Source organism: Nothoprocta perdicaria, unplaced genomic scaffold (genome assembly GCF_003342845.1).
Source record: "Nothoprocta perdicaria isolate Ctin4 unplaced genomic scaffold, notPer1 scaffold_108, whole genome shotgun sequence".
In the NCBI taxonomy this organism is placed as follows: Eukaryota; Metazoa; Chordata; class Aves; order Tinamiformes; family Tinamidae; genus Nothoprocta; species Nothoprocta perdicaria.
Window position 1 is genome coordinate 1,540,261 of NW_020454183.1, and position 18,845 is coordinate 1,559,105.

Below are 18,845 nucleotides of genomic sequence, written 5' to 3' on the forward strand. Positions count from 1 at the left end.
GAGCCGCGAGGCCGGCAGGGCCCTGCGGCGGGCAGCGGCGCGGCCGCCATGGCGGCGGCCTGAAGGGCGGCCGCTCCGCAGCGGCCCCGCGGCGCGGCCTGGCTAGATGGTTCGGTTAACTCCCCATAGGAGTTAACGTAGGAAGCGCCCTCCTCCCTCGGGCTAAAATCCCCCTTCCCGGCGGCACAGCCAGCGAGGGCTCCTTCCGAGCGTGCATCTTGCATGAAGCCTCTGACGACCCCCGTGGGATAATATTATCCCAGTGTGTGAGGCGCGGGCCCTGCGTTGTGTCTCTCGGTGACTCCGCTTTGTCGCGCTTCTCTTTCCAGCAGCTATGGTGAATTTGGTGCAAGCCGTGCGCACCCACTGGGTTCACATCCTCGTGCCCCTGGGATTTGTGGTTGGGTGTTACTTGGACAGAGTGAATGATGAAAAGCTGTCAGCCTACAGGAACAAGAGCTTGCTCTACAGAAGGTTTGATTATGATACCAGTTTGCTATGTATCTATGTTTGTTATTTTGCAAAGTAGGTTTTGAAAGTGCTTCTCTGTACCCTTGGACAGCCTTAGGTATATATACATATATATAAAACTAATCCTGTCAAAGTATTAAGGAGAGTATTAAGGGGAAGAAATCCATAAAAGTATTAGTGAATCCTTGTTAAAGGTTTTGGGATGTAAATGCTTACAGAAAACCTGGGCTGTAGGCCCCATCTTAATGCTGTTAGTCATGAAAAAGTCTACATAGTTCTGTGTGTTTGACCAGGTAGGTGAAATAGTTACTTTAAAATAACTATTTTTAGAGAAGTGTTGTTCCTGAAAGCAAGATAAACAAATAGAAGGATTAGTAGCCGTTAAGACACTTCATATCTAAATAGACTTACTAAAAGAATTTGTTACATGAACTCAAAAATGTAAGGTAAATGGAAGCTTAATATACAGATAAATAAGAAGCATTTCTAGGAAAAAATCTTCGAAAACAGATAAAACTTTTACTGTCATTATACTTCACCTTTTGCGCTGTGATTACCGTAGAATTACATGGGATTACCATGGGCAACTTAGTTGTCACTGTACAGCAGTTGTCCCTGTTTAGCACAGTTCCTTTTAAAATAGAAGTAACACCGTTTGCAATACTACTAATAAAAGGAATCCTGAAAGATAGAAGATACCCCTTCAAACATAAGTGTAAACTGTGTTTCTAAGCAGACTGTATAAGATAGGATTTTTTTATACCTTAGACTTGGAAAAAGCACATGAAAAGGGGAGAATCTCCAAGCCATTCTTCTTGCCTTTCCTTTACCTAAGTCCTTCTGAAATAGAAGACCAGAGCTCTGACAATGTTTACGTAACAGAATAGTGTTAAGTGTGATAAACGGGGTCAGAGCTGTAAACGTATTATAATTTAGTAGTAACTTTCTAAGTTGGGAAAGTAGTCTATAGGAATGAAATTACTTATTTTCCTTGTCCTTGATGCTTCTGCATGTGGGGAAATGCAACCTTTGGTGTTTTATTATTTGTGTATTGAAAATCAAAGTGACCTTATTTAGCTTCCGTTTTCCATTTTAATGAATGAATTGATTTGAAGTCAAAGAGAAAAAAGAATGTATTTTCACTTTGGCAGAAAAGGCTTTAGCTTTCCAAAGGTTGTTGATTATGTTAATTACTGTCAAATGCTTAATCATGAAGTGTGCAAATGTTATTTTGTTTCTAACACTTCAGCAGAAGTACATAGTGTTTGTTTGTATTTGCTTTGATTTTAACTTTCGCAAAGTACTATACCAAAATTATGGCTTAAGTTTAAAACGGTGCCAACACATATTAGCATATAAATACTTTAATAAATTTGTATCATTTAAATAAATATCTTTTAAAAATTAACCCAGCATCTGTATTTAAAATGTTTAATGTTAGCAGCTGCTGTGTCTTTAGCCCATGTTGTGAGCTTGCTGACTCACTTGTTAGGGAGAATTGAGATAAGTTAATATTTGCTTCATCTAGATCTGATCTCTCCAATCTGTGTAAGGTTGTAGAGTTAACTAAAATACATAAAAAAACATTCTGCATAGCTAGTAATTCTATGTCACAGATTGTAAGAAAAGTAGGAATGTTGGCATATATGGTATGCAAGTGATTTTTTTACTTGGGCATCACCTGTGGTAATTCTGAGTAAGAAAGGAAGGTACCAGCACTGTTCGTGCCACTGTTAGGTTAGCACTTTCCTCACTGCAATTACTGGATAAGGTGCATGGGCATTTCAGTAGGTTGCAAGAACTTATGGCTTTTCACCTTATTTTCCTCCTATTAGATTCATATTTTTTTTTTCTCTTCAAAATAAGTAGGTATTCTGTTATGCAGAAAAATCATTAACTTATTAGCCATTACCTGTTCCATGCCCCCACTTAAACTAATTGAACTCAATTTTTGGAAGCTTTGGAAAGAAAAAGATAAAACCTAATTCATAGTGGAAAAAAAAACTGACAACACTTTGAAGGAGAGTAAAATTTATTCATGCTGCTCAATATAAATCTCAAACTCTGTTTCTGTAGCCCTTAATATTTATATCAAGGTCTTCTGTTACGATTAAAACTTATATTTATTATTAAGTATTCTACAGAAATTATCCTAATTTAATTCTCCTTTCTACACAGAGAACTGAAACCTGGTGAAGAAACTACGTGGAAATAGAAGCTGATGATGAAATGGGAAGAAGCTTGATTCACTTGATTAATCAACTTACATAATAACTGCAAAGACCGGGTTACAATTTTTATTCTTGAGAAAACATATAAGCTACAGAAGGGAATACCTGGGATTCATCTCTGTAGTTTAATTTTCAGTCCTCCAATTTGAAAGATAGTTATGTGACTAGTAAATGTCCTCTTCAGAAACCTTAGACCCTAGAGGTCATACTCTGAAAGGAGGAAAACATAAATAAAGAAAAACTATGAAAAAAAAAGTTGTTATTAGTCTATATGGTGTTAAAGAATTTATATCTCAAAGTGAGACAGTGTATAAAGAGTGCATGTGTTTAATGTATATCCAAAATGCAGTGGGAAATGTCTAGCATGTTTCTAATTGCATCTGAACCGCTTTCTCTTTAGATTTCCGTTTAGATGTGTTGCTTTGGGATGTCAGCAGTGGCGGCACAGTAGCATTGTGGTAGTGCACGAGAGCGGGAAAGAGGCGAGGATTGGCAGGCGGTAAGAGCAGCAGTGGCACCGGTTCCCGTGGGCAGTTCCTGACTGTCCTTATCCAGGGAATTGGAGCTGCCGGGGGAGCGGCAGCGCCGCCCTCCCGGCCGCCAGGGGGCGCCGTCGTGGCGGGGACGCGCGAGTGCAGGGGAACTGCGCGCCGATTGGCCGCGGGGCGCGGGCGTTGATTGGCCGCGGCGGGTCACGTGCGGCGGAGGGCGCTGGCCGTTCACAATAAACATGGAGTCCATCTTCCACGAGCGGGTGAGTGAGCGGCTGTCTTGGCCTTGTCGGTCTCGCAGCCTCTGCGCTGTTGGGCGCCCCTCTCGGCGGGGCTGCGAGTCTGACGCTGGCCCCGGGGCGCTGGAGATGCTGCCCCGGCGGTCGGGGAGCCTGGGGGCGCGGCGCTTCCTCTCGCGCAGTGACTTCCCTTGTCGCGCCGCTGGAGAGGGGCCTCGGCTCGGGGCAGCGCCGAAAGGCCGAAGCTCTTTCCCTCTGTGAGGGTCTTCTGGCCGAGACGCGGGTGCGAGGGGCAGTGCAGCCGGCCCCTCCCTGGCCCTTCCTCTAGGGATCTCCCAGCACTTCCTTTAGCTGGGTTGGGCTGTGCATTACACAGGGAAAGGCTGGGCTATTCAGGAAACCCTAATGCGTGTACAGTGTGCCAGGCACCTCTTCCCCTCTGGAGAAAAGCTGCTTCTGTTAACTCTCAGGGCTTGTCTAAATTCCCAAGTCACAGCTAGAGGTGCCTCACTGCAGTTGTGGTGCTGCTGTTTGCTTCCTGGGTTTTGCCGCTGTCTCAGCATCTCTATTATGTTTAAATAAACTTTATACAGGAAGTTTCAGTGTCCTGAAATTCATATAGCTTTTTCTTAGCCTGGCTTGGGATCCTCAGAGCAGCAGCTGTTGAATACAAGTGCTCACAGAGCTCTGCTTCCCCAGCCATTCTGGGCAGCTGCGGCACTGACCTTGCCTTGTTTAGCTTTGAAATAACAAGTTCTAAACAAGTGTACTCTTCTGTCATGTAGTCTAACCTGTTACGTGAGGAAATAGTAACTTGAAGAATTTTTGAACAAATTGCTTTATTGTTTTAGAATATTAAAACTCCCCTAGGTTTAAAAATGTTAGCATATAACAGCTGAAGCTGCAAACTAACTGCATTCATAGTTGCCCCAGATTCTTATTGTGGGGTGGGATTTTTTTGGTTAGTTTTAGTGTTTTGGGGGCTTCTTGAATATGATGTAATTATGCTTTAGTAAAGTTATTGGGCACTTGTTAAGGTGCCTGACTGTTTTAAAAATACTTGGTACTCAAGTTAATTGTTATTCTAGGAAAAAAAAAATTGACTCAACTGCTATATCCTTTTTTGTTTTTGTTTCTTCCCCTCCTTAGGAGGAATTATGGAAAGATACTGCATGTTTTCTCTGCAAACAAGGAAAACTTTTCTTACAAAAAAAATCATTTTTCTGCTCTTACCCATAGTACGGGCAAGTCATGCATATGAAGATAATAATGATTTAAGATAAAACTTTTTCTGTACAGAAATGTCACTTCAGTGAAACTGATATTTAAAAATGCCATACAACTCATTTTCAAAGACCTTAGTCTATCTTTGTTTCATGCAGTTTTGGTGGATAAACCTGGGATTCTTGAGCCAATTCCTGTGCTTGGGTAGTCTCATATGACTAACAGAAGGGTCCACATGGTCCTCAAGGGCCGGGGGATGGTGGAGAGTCCAGAGTATCTTGCTGGGGAGAAAAGGGGCTAAGCAACCTGTGGAGATGGATGTTTCTGAAGTCCATTTGGGTCCCAACTGTACAGCTGGTCTAGCCATAACTCATTGCCAAGTTGGCTGATGAAGCCCCAGGAAAACTTGCAATCTGGAGTAAAGGAATTTTTTTGAGATTTCTACCTTATGGGAAGAGCCATGGCAGATTTGTGCATGTGGTTTTATGAGGTTGTCATTAGAAGTTTGAAGAATGTTCTTGGGGTTTAAGTGTTTCACTTTTGTCTGGATGGAGTTTTGGTTTTGCTTTTATTCTGCAAAGTGCATGTACTTTCGAGTTCTTAAAAATTAGGAACACTAAAAGGGCAAAGATGAAACATGGGTTTCAAAACTGATACTTACCTTATCTTGCATTTTTGGTTTTGTTATTTCTTTAGCTGATGAAAGGTTTTTTAAGAAAGACCGTAATTTATCTGCACTAAAACATCTGAAATGTTTTGCATATAAATAGTTGATGAATACAAAATATTTTCATTGTTAAATGATTTTTTTTCCCTCATCATCTCCCCTTCTAAGATTTGAATATCAGTAGGTTTTAGCTTTTACGTAGTTCCGATTTATAAACTTGATTTGGAAAACAAGCTTTACTGTTCTTCCAGCTTCTAATGTCTTTTTCAGCAGTAAATGAACTGGTTATAACCAGAACAGGGTGAGTAACCTGAAATGAAAGCAAGTTCTGTGGATGTATGCTTTTAAATCTCTTCAAAATCTTAATAGCCTGCATTTCTTTAGTCACATGTGGAGAGCAGATTGCTGGTAGTCATACCCGGCATGGAAGAAAAGTTTCATGGGACAGGAATATGTTTTATAGAGAACTTGTGTCACTGGCAGCTAGAGATTGAAAAGGTTTCCTTTTTAAAATTGTGGTGGGTTTGAAGATGACAGAATCTGATGTCCTGCTGGTCCCAAAGTCCTCGTGTGACTTAACTATAGGCAATCTTTACATTGCTTTCTAAAATAGCATTTTTACTTTAAATCGATTTCTCTTCTGTACTATGTGGAGAGGGTCTATTAAATTGATGTTTTTTATGTATGTGTCTGTTTTAAAGCTTTCAGATTAATTATGAAAATATTGCAATTGCAAGAAACAGAGTAGTTTGCCTGAATAAAACGGTTAAAGCAAATTTTCCAGAGCACTAAAATAGCATTTGTGTATTTTTGTTTTGTTTTCCAATGTTAGCAAGAAGGCTCCTTGTGTGCTCAGCATTGCCTGAATAATTTGCTGCAAGGAGAGTATTTTAGTCCCGTTGAGTTATCCTCAATTGCACAGCAACTGGATGAGGAGGAAAGGATGAGAATGGCAGAGGGAGGAATGTCCAGTGAAGAATATAGAACGTTCTTACAGGTAAAATATTTTAAGTTTCACATTGGCTATTATTTGTTGCCCTGAAATACAGTACTGTGGAGCATATATTTGATATTTTTGCACAGTTATAGAAGATTTATTTCCCAGGACTCAATTTTCTAAAATTTGTGTCCCATTAGTTGTTGTTTTTGTTGTTTTTTTCTTTCTGTCATCTCAGATTTGGCATTTTCAAAGTTTGCTATGAAGTATTACAGTAATTCTATAAAAGATGCATTATCTCCGTCTTACAGGTAGGGAGGTCAGGCATGGCGAGAAGGATGAGAGATTTGCCTTTTGTCAGAGTAAGCCAGTGGCAGAGATGGGAACAGAAGTTCTGGTGCCTGTCTCTCCTCTAAGCACTGAGCATTTCTAATTTGAAGGTTTGCGCTTTTTATTAATAAGCATATTTGGGCATTGTAATCAGCCTTAAAGAATAGGATGTATTTAGTCGTTGCTTTAAGTGTGTGCAGTTTTCTGTATTCTTAAAGTTGATTTTTGCTGACCTTTTGTGCTTATATCTTTTTTTTTTCCTTTCTTCTCTCTCCTAATATCAAATTGAGCAGCAGCCGTCTGTAAATATGGATGATAGTGGATACTTCTCGATTCAAGTAAGCATGTCTGTATATTGTAACATTTTTTTCATAGAATATATGTTCTTTTTAGCATAGTGTAAATGCTGTCAGTCTTCTCACCTGGTGGGGTAGGGAAGTAATGAATTTCTAATCTTCACAGTGTTTACCATTAGTGTTTACCATTGCTTAGCAATTCTTTATGGACCCTTGAACACTTGAAGAAATAGGGCCCCCTAAATTGTGAAATTACCTCTGCTAGCAATAAACCTGCTTTTTTTTGGTTGCTTCCTGTAATTACTTCAGGGGCAAACCTTGACTTCCATAAGCAGCAGGTGAAAAAACACAGCTGAGTTTTTCCCAAATTTTAGACTATAGAGCTGTTGGCAGCGGTTACAGTTAGCACTGTGATCTGCATAAAGGGAAAAAATGGAATAACATGATTCTGAAGTTTCCTTTTTCATAGTGGTATTTTGAAATCAGTTTTATGAAAACCAGTATTTTTTATAACTAAATTGATTATGTTATTTAAGCTGTTTTAACTCAAAAAAAATGCTCATTTTTGACAGGTTATAAGCAATGCCTTGAAAGTTTGGGGTTTAGAACTAATCCTTTTCAACAGCCCAGAGTATCAGAGACTTGGGATCGACCCTATGTAAGAATTCTTTTTTCCTTTTTTTTTAATGCGTGTTCTTTTTTTGTTTTACAGAAAAAAAATGCTGAAAATAAATCTGTTGTAACTCTGTTTCTTTAAAATGACGATTTCAAGCCCAGTTACGTACTGATGGCTAGTTTTTATCCCTTCTGCCATCATATTTTTTTTTTTTTTTTTTAAATTTTTGGGGGGTGTACTCAAGCATCTGTCCTCTGTGTCTTCATGACATCTGGATAACTGGTATCACAGGCTTATTGAGGTTTCAGTTATGTCAGCGTTACAGGGAAAGACAACTACCTGCTTATTTTAAGTTACCAGAGCAGTGTAAATACTCTGTACGTCAACAGTTGTCTTTTAGTATTTAAGTTTAAATTAGTGATAGCGAAGAATTTAGAGTTTATTATGCACTCCAATATTAGAGTATTTAATTTTATCTGTACCTTTTGTTTTTCTTTTTACAGAAATGAAAAATCATTTATTTGTAATTATAAGGAACACTGGTTTACAGTTCGAAAGTTAGGAAAACAGGTGACATTGCCTTTTTTTTATTTAAAAATTGACTTCAGAGTGGGGGTGGAAAAATGGTTGCAGTGAGACCATTTGTTGGCCTTTTGCAGGCTTTAAAATTTGCATTAATCATATCTCTTAAAAAATATGTTATTGCCAAGTTGCTAGGCAGACTTTTGTGACTGTTAGTGTGGGGAAAGATCCTGTGATCAGTTCTTTATCTAGGATGTCTTTGTCAATTTTATATAAGAATTTGCAACTCAGAGTCTGTATGATGTTCAAGTCTTCCTTTCTTTCCCATGTGAAAAACAGAGGAGAAAGTATATATATGATTAGAAGAAAATACTAGACATGATTTAGGATCCCTGTGGCACATAGGCTTATTTTAATGCACTCACTTTTTTTCCCCTATGAAAATAACTTACTATAACGTCTTACTCGTTCAAATGGCTGGTAGGCATAAGGAAAAGTTCATTAGTATATTAGAAATTTTAGTAAAGGTGATTGCCAGTATTTTAGAGTATTTATAGGGATATGACTGAAGGAAAGTAGAAGCACAACTCTTCTACTTAACTTGCTGAAGCAATTGCATTAGAAATAGGAGATGGTTATTGAAGGAAAGGAGTGGCTGAACAGATACATGGTGCCTGTATCGTAATTCAAGAGCTGCAGCTGCGTGTCTGTTTTATCACCCGATGCAGTGTTGGCAGATCTGTTGTTCTGGATCATAGTCCATAAGCTTTCCTAGAGTGTAAGTGGGGTCTTTCATCATTATTATGTTACACAAAATGCTTTCAAAATCAACTTTTAAACTCTGCAGTAGTGGAAAGGAGTCAGTTTAGCTGTTTGATCTATAGTACAAGTCGTGGTCACATACATTGTCATCCAGATTTAAAAAAAAAAAAAATAGAATTTGTGAATTAGCAAACTCTGCCTTGGTCCTTGAGAGGGCCTTACAGTATTCTCATGTTACTGAAACACTAAAGTCTTTTAAGAAACCTTCTTAAATTCAAACTGAACCAGAAGCTAGTGTGGCAGCTTTGGAGAATATATGCTAGAAACAATTGTTCAAGCTAACTGAAGGGAAAAAAGGTTGTGTTTAGTTTTAGTTTTAATTAGAACTGGAAAGGTTGCAGAATATTACTGGTTCTTGCTTGGGTTTAGTTTAAAAATATGTCATCTTCCTCCCCATCCCCCAAGGAAAATGCTTAAAAGCACAAAGAAAATTCCTTATTTTACATACAACCATGTAGGCCAAAATTTTGTGGAGTGACATTCTAGCCTAAAGCTCCTCTGAGTTGGAGAGGGGATGTATTTCTCTTGCAAGTCTGCTTTGAAGCCTTGTGAAAGCAATGCCAGATGTCTGTTATCTAGAAACCAAAAAGAAAAGGCAAAACAGACTGGCATAGTGATTTGATCCAATTCTTTTCTGTTAAAATTATAGCAAAATAAGTTCCCTAGATATTCCTCATTCTCTTTTAAACATTTGGCTGTAATCTGTCCATCATATTTGCATACATAACATTTTGATTCTCCTCCTCCCATCCCCCAGTCTTGATGTTCTTACCTTTTTCTAACCCTATAAGGGACTTTTTTTTTTCTTTTTTTTTTTTTTTTTTTTTTTTTGAGTAAGAATATTTAACTGAGTGAATGGCAGAATGGTAGACACTTGCATTTCAGGTGAATGTATGGGGTACAATATGGGCCTAACTGGAAGTGTATGTACATGCAATCAATATAACCAATATATTATTGGAAGTTTGGGCAGATAGATGTGGGAGCGTGAGGATTTTGTGGTTAGTTGAGGACTTGGGGGGTTTGTTATTTTTGAATGGAGACTGAATTTTCCTTGTGCCATCTCTGGATGGTCCTTCCTAGTTAAAATATAATGATATTGAATGAGTATCGTGTATTAAAAAAAAAATCCAACTTAGTGTGGTATGTGTGGAGTTTTATGGACAGAACATTTTTCTGTCCACCTGCCTTTTTTTTCTCTCTCGAGTATAGGTACTATAAATGATTCATCAGCCTGCTCAGGGAACTGGGAGCCATCTGTGCAGAGTTATCTCCAGTCTCACCTATTTTAATATTAGGCTGAGTTATCAACATATTAAGTTTCAGTTAATTTTTCTTTGTTGATTAATGCTAAATTCCCTGGGAGCATCTTTCTTTTTAATTAAAAGAAAATCCTATTTTCAGCATTGCTAGCTATTATAAGGCAATGTGTTTAGAGTGTCTTTAGAATGCCTTTAACAGAAAGCATTCAGCTGTTCTCCATTTTACTGTCTCTATTAATGTAACAGGATATACTGTGAAATTATGAAAGTTTTATTCCTTCTGAATATCAGTTTCTGAGCAGATGGAAAACCAGAATTAAGTAGTAATTTAAAATTATGGCTGAGAATTCTGATAACATTATATCATTTAGGGTATTTTTTTCCCTTATGGTTGTTTTCTTGGTAGCAGTATTCAATAATAGGAGAGAGTGTGTAGTAATTTTCTCACTTCAGATCTCTTGTTAGCTGAGAAGTATTTTAAGGGTAACTTGAGCAGTGTAGTGCTTCAAAGAACTTTTAATTTGATAACTCATTATATTGATTCAGATCAATATCAATCATAGAAAATGACCACATTGTACAGAAATGGATTACCAAGTAATCTTCATGCTAATTTGTTCTCTCAACCCTTTTTTTTTCTTAATTACAGTGGTTTAACTTGAACTCTCTCTTGATGGGTCCAGAACTAATATCAGATACATATCTTGCACTTTTCTTGGCTCAATTACAACAGGAAGGTAATAGTAACTTGCAGATGTTAAATCTCATTAATAAAAAGTAGGTAATAATGATTATTTATTAGAGCTTTTCCTATTCAGTTAATTACCCGTAGCTTTGTGATGGAAATAGTCAAGTCCTTATAATGAAAGGTAGAGCCTTATATTGTAATAGATCATGCATCATTGTCTGCTGTATAATGTATATTTTAGAGCATTTATCTATACGCTTTATATTGTAGACTTATGATTTATTTTTCTCAGGTTATTCCATATTTGTGGTAAAAGGTGACTTGCCAGATTGTGAGGCTGATCAGCTATTGCAGATGATTCGGGTACAGCAGATGCAACGACCAAAATTAATCGGAGAAGAGGCAGCACAGTCAAGAGAACAGAGGTAAAGTAAATAGAGATTTCATTTAAACAATGTTAAACATAATGGGTTTCCATGACTAGCACCTAATAATGACTAATGAAAACCCCAAAGTAGAGTTATATTAGCACAAAATATTTCTGTTAAAAGCTCACAAAATTAGTATTATTATCTGATAGTGTTTTAAATGCATCAACTTTACAGACCACCCAAAAGTGATGTGGACCAAGCAGTAGAAGTTAACCAGCCTTTTGATGGAACAGGCATGTTAGATGAGGATGAGGAGAATTTTCAAAGAGCCTTGGCCCTAAGTAGACAGGAAATTGATATGGAAGATGAAGAAGCTGATCTTCGTAGAGCCATTCAACTCAGTATGCAAGGTGCAGTGGTTATTTAATGTCTTAAGTAATATTTTTTTAACTGATTTTGATACAATTTGATGCAGTTGATACAGACCTAGAGCATTTTGGTTAGCTACTTCCTCTGCATGCTTCAAGCTCCCTGAAGAGCCTGACTTTGAGGCAGGGAATAACAACCCAGTCTTTCCTGTATCTCTTCATGGTTTTTTGAAAATTTGCTACTTTTTATGTTTGCATTCATCATTGGGAAGCAAAAATGAATTGTAAATTGCTGACAGAAGGCAAGGGAAACAGTTCTAAGGTGAGTAGAAATAGCATCAGTGAAGTTGGCTGAAGTGCTTATTTTACCAAAAGTCTCTTTCCTCCCGTCAAATTTGAGGAGATGATTCTAAATTATACTTTGTTTACAAACTTCATTTTGCTGTAATTAGTGGAAGTAACTGTTGTGTTCTGCTTTTAGGGAGTCGTCGAAGTGAGTTCTTGGACTCAGTACCGCAGAATTTTCCACAGTCACCTCAAACAAGTCAGTCAGACTCATTTTCTTCAGAAGAACTGCGAAGGAGAAGACAAGCGTATTTTGAAAAGTAAAGTAGCTGACAAAGAACCTAAAATTGCATATGGAAATAAATGTCTTTAGTGCTTCAGGGGGTGTGGGGGTTTCTCCCTGAGGTAGTCTAGTTTAACGTTTACTTCTTAACATGATTTCTTGTCCTGTGCCACGTGCTCTAGGTGACCCTGCGTGAGCAGGGGGGGTTGGACTAGATGACCTCTGAGGTCCCTTCCAACCTTAAGCATTCTGTGATTCTATGATTCTTAATAGAACCTGAATTTCACTATTCACAAATAGCTGCTGTGAAGTAAGGACTGGGAAAAACTGATAAATAAAAGGGGACCTGTTAGTAATGCAACATTTGCAGTCTTGTGAATGAAAGAAAACAGACATGGTATAAATATATTTTTTATATCAAGTCTTGTAAACAATTTTGATAATTATTTTCTTTGAGGAAAAGATTCATACTCTTCTTGCTTCTGCTAGAGAGGCATGTAATGTGCATCACATGAAAGAGCTCTAGATGATATTTGTGTGTTCTGCTCTACATTCTTATATTACGGCTGTTTGTGATTGTAGCTTTTACCCATCTGTCTCTCCTAGAGAGAGGGCAAATTAAGACTCAGGTGAAATGCTAAGGGTTGGAGAAGTTAGTCTTTAAGAGGATAAGACTCATGAAATCTGAATTCTGGGAAAATAGGAATGTAATGTGGGAGAATAGTTGCTTGGAGGTTAGTGGAAAGAACAACTGAAAGGATTTAGGTGCAAGAGTGTTGCTTCAGCAAACAGCCTATATTTCTCACCCCTGTTCTTCCTTACAGTGAAATAGACTTTGTAGTAACATGGAAATAATGTCAGAGAAGAATCTGAAAAAAAAAAAAAAAAAAAGGAAAAATAAAGTCATTATGAATGTAAACATTTGACAGGGTTGCTCTTACAAGGAGCACTTAATTCTAAAAGCTATAGAAGCATTTTTTCAGTTTTATCAAAAAAAAAATTGCTAGGTGTTTCTATACTTCAAATTACCTTGGCATAGTTGATATTTTTTCAGAGCCAAAAATGAATCTAGGAGAAAATGGTACAAGCAGTGACAAGATCTTTGTGATTTTTTTAATTGTGTTTTATAAAAAGGACTTTGTTTATGATAAATTGTGTAAGCTTATAACATACGAAATGCCCAAGTCTTAAAATTTCCTTTCTTTGATTTTAGAAACCATTGTTAAAAAAAAAAAGTGATAGTTTAATTTCTTTTGCTTTAACTGATATCCAAACTGTCAAAAGATGTAGTACACTGAAGTGAATGATAAAAAAAACAGAAGAGTTTTCCTTTCATATCAGATTTGCATGAGTTTTTAGAAGGATAGCTGGTTGGTTGTTTTTTTGGTTGCTTGTTTTTTGTTTTAGAAACTATAAAGGTATAGCTGTATTTGATACTCAAAACATCAAAGTAGGTCTCATATTGATATTAATTTTATTCTTTTATAAATCTGTAACACTTTCAGGCAGCAACAGCAGCTACGGCAGCAAGACCCGACCCAAAACCTACATGATAAGCAAACTAGAAGTTCAAGCACCCTGGAAGCTGACCCAGGTTGGTGTTTTAAAGTTACTTCCAACACTGATATAGCTATAGTGTTTTTTCTCTTTTGTTTTGTTTTTTACTTCTGCTGTTCTGTTTTGTCCTGCTCTCCCGTTCTCTGTGTCTACCTACATCCTCCCTGCACCAGCTGCTCAGGCTGTGCATCACAACTGTTACCTTTTTGAGCAGTGACAGAGGGCATCACTTTCTTGAAAAGCCTGTTATGGATTGAATGTAAATACCCTATTTCAAACTGTAGAGCTGCACCAGTAGAGAGTTTAAGTTCTGGATTTGCTTTTTATTTCATTGACATTGAGCATACTGTAGGAAATTGTAATCTGTAGTGGGACTGTGTTAACAGTCTGCTTTCTAATTGACTTGTAGATTTTTATTAAAATGTTACAAAAATTAAATAAGCCTGAGGCTATATCTAACAATCACTAGAACCATATTTTAATGGAAAAGATGTAAGCCGTGTTAAGCATACGTGAGCCAAAATGAGTATCTGTTACTGGCTATCGACTGACCATTGTGCGTGGAAAGCTAACTGCCAGATATTCAATAATAATGATAGAAGACCAACACTAACAATTCTGGTGGCATAAGGGGAGACAATGGGGATATGGACAAAAGGAACAAAGAAGGTGGTATTTAGTACAGTTGATCACTAGCTCTACCTATTTATTGTTAGTTATTTATAGATTGTATGCATGTGTTTTTCTCTAGGAGGTGATATGAGTGAAGAAGACATGCTTCAAGCAGCCATGAATATGTCTCTGGAAACTGTTAGAAACCACATGAATACAGAAGAGAAGAAATGACATCACTTTTTTAATCTATGTTGCTAAAACACTAAAACTCCATTATTATTTTACTGTGTGGGTGTTGCAAAAGCAGGGTTCATTTCAGAGCTGTGGAAGCAGGAATGAAAAGGGGGGCAAGAACTCAGAGGGTTAGAGGGAAACAGCAAATACTGAGGTGATTGCACTGTTCTAGAAAACAAAAGCACTTGCTCTGCAGAACGTCTCTTCACAAGAGCAACTGTTCATGTGAACAAAACCAGATGCACATAAAAAGTAGCTGTAGCTTGCAATTGAGAAGCAAGCTTAAATTCTTTTGAAAAATTCTACTCAAAGTATGTAAATTGAGGGAAAAAAATGCATCAAGTGATTTTCATTTATGCAAAAATACTTGCAAATAATATTACTTATTGCTCCTTTTTGGGGAAAAAAAATCCACACTTTTTAGATGGGAAAAGAATTTTGTATATTTAACTCAATTTTGTGATTTTGTAAATTTTTTTTCTCTTCCTGCACGTTTTGAGAACGTCAGTATATTGGTCTTGCTATCCAGTTCTGACATAACCTACTCCTTTTAAAGAAACTTGAACCCTGAAACATGACTTTCGTGCTTGGCTGTTCAAGGGAAACTGCAGTGTACTGTTGTGACTCCTAATTAACTCTTTTAATGACTTCTGGCATTGTAAGAGTTCCAGTCTTTCACTTTCAGGCCCAGACACTAAGTCTTTAGATTGATGTTTTGAAATAGGTTTTCATTTTTTTTCCCATTTTTGTTTTTGGACACACATTTTTTCCTACCATTGTCTCTGCCAGGCTTGGTAGTATGTAATCACTTGGGTTAACAGTTGTTTTTGGTTTGGATTTCTTTCTACTTCTGGAGGTTTATTTTTTCTTTTTCCTGTCCTTTCATCATACTCAGTCCTTTATTTTAGCCTCTTGTAGTAATAAAGTTGCAACTGAGTCTGGGAGAGAGAAGTGTAAGGTTTAGATGCCATAAAATCAGTGCCACACATGAGGTGCATTCCTGCAGTTTGAAATGATCCCTGTACAAGTAACTCTTTTAAAACTGAATATTTATATTTGTGTGGATGTTCTTTCTGAAATGCTTTTTATGGGTGTCTGTCAATGTTGCAGCTTTTTCAGGAATGGCCTTTATATATGCACCTTAACTTTTTTTTGATCATGCTATTTCTGATTCTGAGGAAAATTGGGGAGCAAAGTATGGGAGCTTGTTCTACTGGTTGTAAGACATTTACTTGGATATCCAGGATGAGTGTGTAATAGGGTGACCAAACTTGACATTCAACTCTAGTACAGCAGTTCAGATGCATTTAGTTATCCTAAATGGTGCTTGAAAAATGAATTCTGTTTACATATAAGTTAAAGGGGAATATTTTGTAGGTCCAGTTTAGTTAATGCATTAACAGTTAGTACAGGCATTCTAAGAATAATCTTGAAAATAAATTCTTTTTCACAATATCCTAAAGTTAGGTCATAGCACAGTAGTCACCATTCAAATTATGATTAACTGCAGGGTAGTTAGAGGGAAACATATTCAGCATCGAGTAGTACTGTACCTGAAAGGGCTTTTACCTCTGAGTAAAGATTTGTTTACAGCAATGATTTCTTGATAGCTTAAAATATTATTATAGTAAATGGGCTAAATTCTGTTTTCCTTACGTGTGTGCTGCATTTCCACTGATGTCAGCAGAACCACTTGTATGGGAAGTCGATACAGATTTTGCCATGGGGACAGCATTATTTTTTAAAAAAATATATTAAATCTTATCACTATTAATGATACTGTTATGCACATAGTTAATCTTCTGCAATGTCTCATGTTAAATAATGTATCAAAATAATAAAGCCAAGCTATGGCTTAAAAATATATATATGTATGCATACGCCATTTTGAAATGCTGCATTTTTCAGGATATTTTCTGCTTTCAGTTTGAAATTTACAGGTAACTGAGAGTGGAGAAGGAATCTGTAAAGCACTGAATTGTCTTTTGGCTTGTCTGAAACGTGCTCATAACTTTAATTTCCCTTCTTTTGTTGTGCCATAAACTTATTTTTGAAATAAGATTCTCCTTTCTATAAGCAGGTATATATTGGCAAAGCTTTTTAAGATCTACTTTTAAGTCTTTTAAGACTTTTTTTGATATTAATACTTGGAATTTGGTACCTTATCCTGTTACAAGAGTATCATAAAAATTAACCATTTAGATAGCTATACAGCACTCCTGTATTTAAAACAAAATAAAAGTCAAACTGCATTAAATATAACCCAGTGACAATTACATGTTTTTTTTTATGATCATAAAACACTGAAGTCTGCATTGAATTTTCCTATCATTTCTTTTTTCGAATTACTTTATCACCCTAGTATTTTTTAAGGAATATAAAGTAACACAGTGCCTCAGTCACCACCATGGGAATCAGTGACAGGGCTGTGTTCCATGCTGTGCAGAAACAGTCATTCTGCAAATGGCGTTTGGCATTTGGAGAATTGACACATTCACCCAAGTGGGTGAAACTGCTTGGTCAGTCTGTTCAGATCTAGTGTTTTATGCTGTATGTGTTACTTGCACCAAAGGGAAGAACTAACAGTATGTGCTGACAGGACACACTTTATAACCCAGATCTAAAGTTCAAGATGTGTGGACCTGCCATGAAGCTGTCAATAAAAAGGTGATCTCATTTTCTCGGTGTGCCTTCTTTTAGTAATAAGCACTTCTCAGTTTGGCTGACCTAGGAAACGTAAGATATTTACCATTTTGGAGTCTGTTACTACTATTACCCATTCAGAGAAGCTAAAGGATTTTTTCCCCTGTTACAGCTGTAGGATAAAGTCTTTTAAATTAGCATAATTACAGTATTATTATTATTGCAGTATATTTGAAGTAACTTTAAATCTTATTCATCCAAAAGAGTTTCTTTTTTGCTCACAGTGAGTGGTCTGTGTGACATCATTGATATTTTTCCTGCCTATAGAAATTGGAGGGAAAAGGGAGTGATAGTTACGTTGGGTATCTTACAGAACTGAAGTTCTCCAAATACACTTCAGTAAACTGTTTTTATACTTCTGGAATGAGGGCAGGAAGGAGTGTTTAGCGTCAGACTGCAGTTGGGCTTGAATTTGATTATTCTTTGATGCTGCTGCTATTTACATGAATTTTTTAAATGTTAAAACTTAGAAGTTTGAAAGTCATCTTCTTTATGACACTGGCTGCTTTCCTGCGCTTGGGCTCCTTGTGCCATCCAAATAGTTTCTTAACAGAAAGCAGTGTGCTGCATATATACCAGTTTAAATGTACTTTTACATATTGTTATTTTGCAGACTTTGCACTGTGAAATTAATTATTGCTCATTTGATAAGCCGCTGCTGTTTTATATTAAGCAAACAATTGTTCAGAAATATATGTAACAGGGAATATGTATATATGCAGTCTCCACCCACACATAACAACCAGTTCAAATAAGACTAATACTTAATACATTTAAACAAGACCAGGCTTAATATACTTTCAAATGGATAACTTTCTTGTGTCCAGGTTTGCATCCTGAAAGTGGGAGCTGTTCCATAGTAAAACTTATAAACCTACGGTATATGAATTCAAATATTGAGGGAATGCTTCAGTATTTAACCTGCAAATGTCATCTCTTTCCTACTTCCAGATTTTCAAAGTAAGTTAAAATGCATGTAATTTTTCTAATATATTTAGCTTTTTGTTTTTGGTCAAGAAAAGTGGACAGTTGTTATTACACTTAGGTTTCTTCCCAGATTTCTTTATGCAGTCATTCACTGCGTAAATTCAGGAGAGGAAACTTAAAAAATGGGCTGAAAGAAAGAAGGTACAATATTTGAATGCTACAGTGCAAGAACAGAGAACCTTGATAGGGTCTTTTAAGCAGGCAAGCACTGATTAAATTTGAACTTTTGCTATGTTAAACCCTGTGAATAATTCTATTCACAGGAACACAAATTTAGGGTTTCCTGATGGGATAATTTTTCCCCCCTCTTACCTAATAAGGTAAAGTTAGAAATCAGTTCCAGCTACAGATAAATTGTGTGTGTGTATGTGTGTGTATATATACACATATGTATAATATATTTATTTTCCTGTCATTAAACTGCTTTAAGTATAAAATTATTGGCACTAAACTTTTTTCTAAATTTTGTGCATGTAAATCATATAACACTATAAAGATACAAGTAGGAAAGTTGAAAATATTTGCCATTGCTTTGAATGGGTAATACCAGTGCTGATTAGTATTTTGAGAAGGCTGTCCAAAAAAAGTGAATGAGCAATAATACATAGTTATGCTTGGTAAGTTTTTTTCTTAATAAAAATGATCA

The 18,845-nt window shown here is 36.8% G+C and overlaps 2 protein-coding genes across 3 annotated transcripts; both read left to right on the top strand.

Moving 5' to 3' along the window:
* Window positions 1–116: 116 nt before the first annotated feature.
* On the top strand, window positions 117–2,820 carry NDUFB1 (NADH:ubiquinone oxidoreductase subunit B1). Its single transcript, XM_026046668.1, has 2 exons — window positions 117–474; window positions 2,650–2,820. Exons 1-2 carry the CDS (start codon window positions 335–337, stop codon window positions 2,684–2,686), a joined length of 177 nt encoding a protein of 58 aa, XP_025902453.1. The 5' UTR covers window positions 117–334; the 3' UTR covers window positions 2,687–2,820.
* A 1,826-nt stretch (window positions 2,821–4,646) lies between these two features.
* Window positions 4,647–14,635, top strand: ATXN3 (ataxin 3). Of its 2 annotated transcripts, XM_026046787.1 has the most exons (11): window positions 6,287–6,320; window positions 6,572–6,700; window positions 6,884–6,928; window positions 7,459–7,544; window positions 8,006–8,072; window positions 10,758–10,845; window positions 11,089–11,221; window positions 11,402–11,577; window positions 12,017–12,140; window positions 13,609–13,697; window positions 14,412–14,635. In XM_026046787.1, exons 3-11 carry the CDS (start codon window positions 6,899–6,901, stop codon window positions 14,504–14,506), a joined length of 888 nt encoding a protein of 295 aa, XP_025902572.1. In that variant the 5' UTR covers window positions 6,287–6,320; window positions 6,572–6,700; window positions 6,884–6,898; the 3' UTR covers window positions 14,507–14,635. The 2 variants fall into 2 exon arrangements, with proteins under 2 accessions (XP_025902562.1, XP_025902572.1); XM_026046777.1 differs by lacking the exon at window positions 6,572–6,700 and having other exon boundaries at window positions 4,647–6,320.
* Window positions 14,636–18,845: the final 4,210 nt, after the last annotated feature.

Excerpts from the sequence above, each read along its gene's own strand:
- NDUFB1 (XM_026046668.1), top strand. The coding sequence starts at position 335 with ATGGTGAATTTGGTGCAAGCCGTGCGCACCCACTGGGTTCACATCCTC. Across the intron at positions 475-2,649 it reads AAGAGCTTGCTCTACAGAAG|AGAACTGAAACCTGGTGAAG; the intron begins GTTTGATTATGA and ends CTTTCTACACAG.
- ATXN3 (XM_026046777.1), top strand. The coding sequence starts at position 6,267 with ATGAGAATGGCAGAGGGAGGAATGTCCAGTGAAGAATATAGAACGTTC. Across the intron at positions 7,545-8,005 it reads AGACTTGGGATCGACCCTAT|AAATGAAAAATCATTTATTT; the intron begins GTAAGAATTCTT and ends TTCTTTTTACAG. Across the intron at positions 11,222-11,401 it reads GCACAGTCAAGAGAACAGAG|ACCACCCAAAAGTGATGTGG; the intron begins GTAAAGTAAATA and ends TCAACTTTACAG.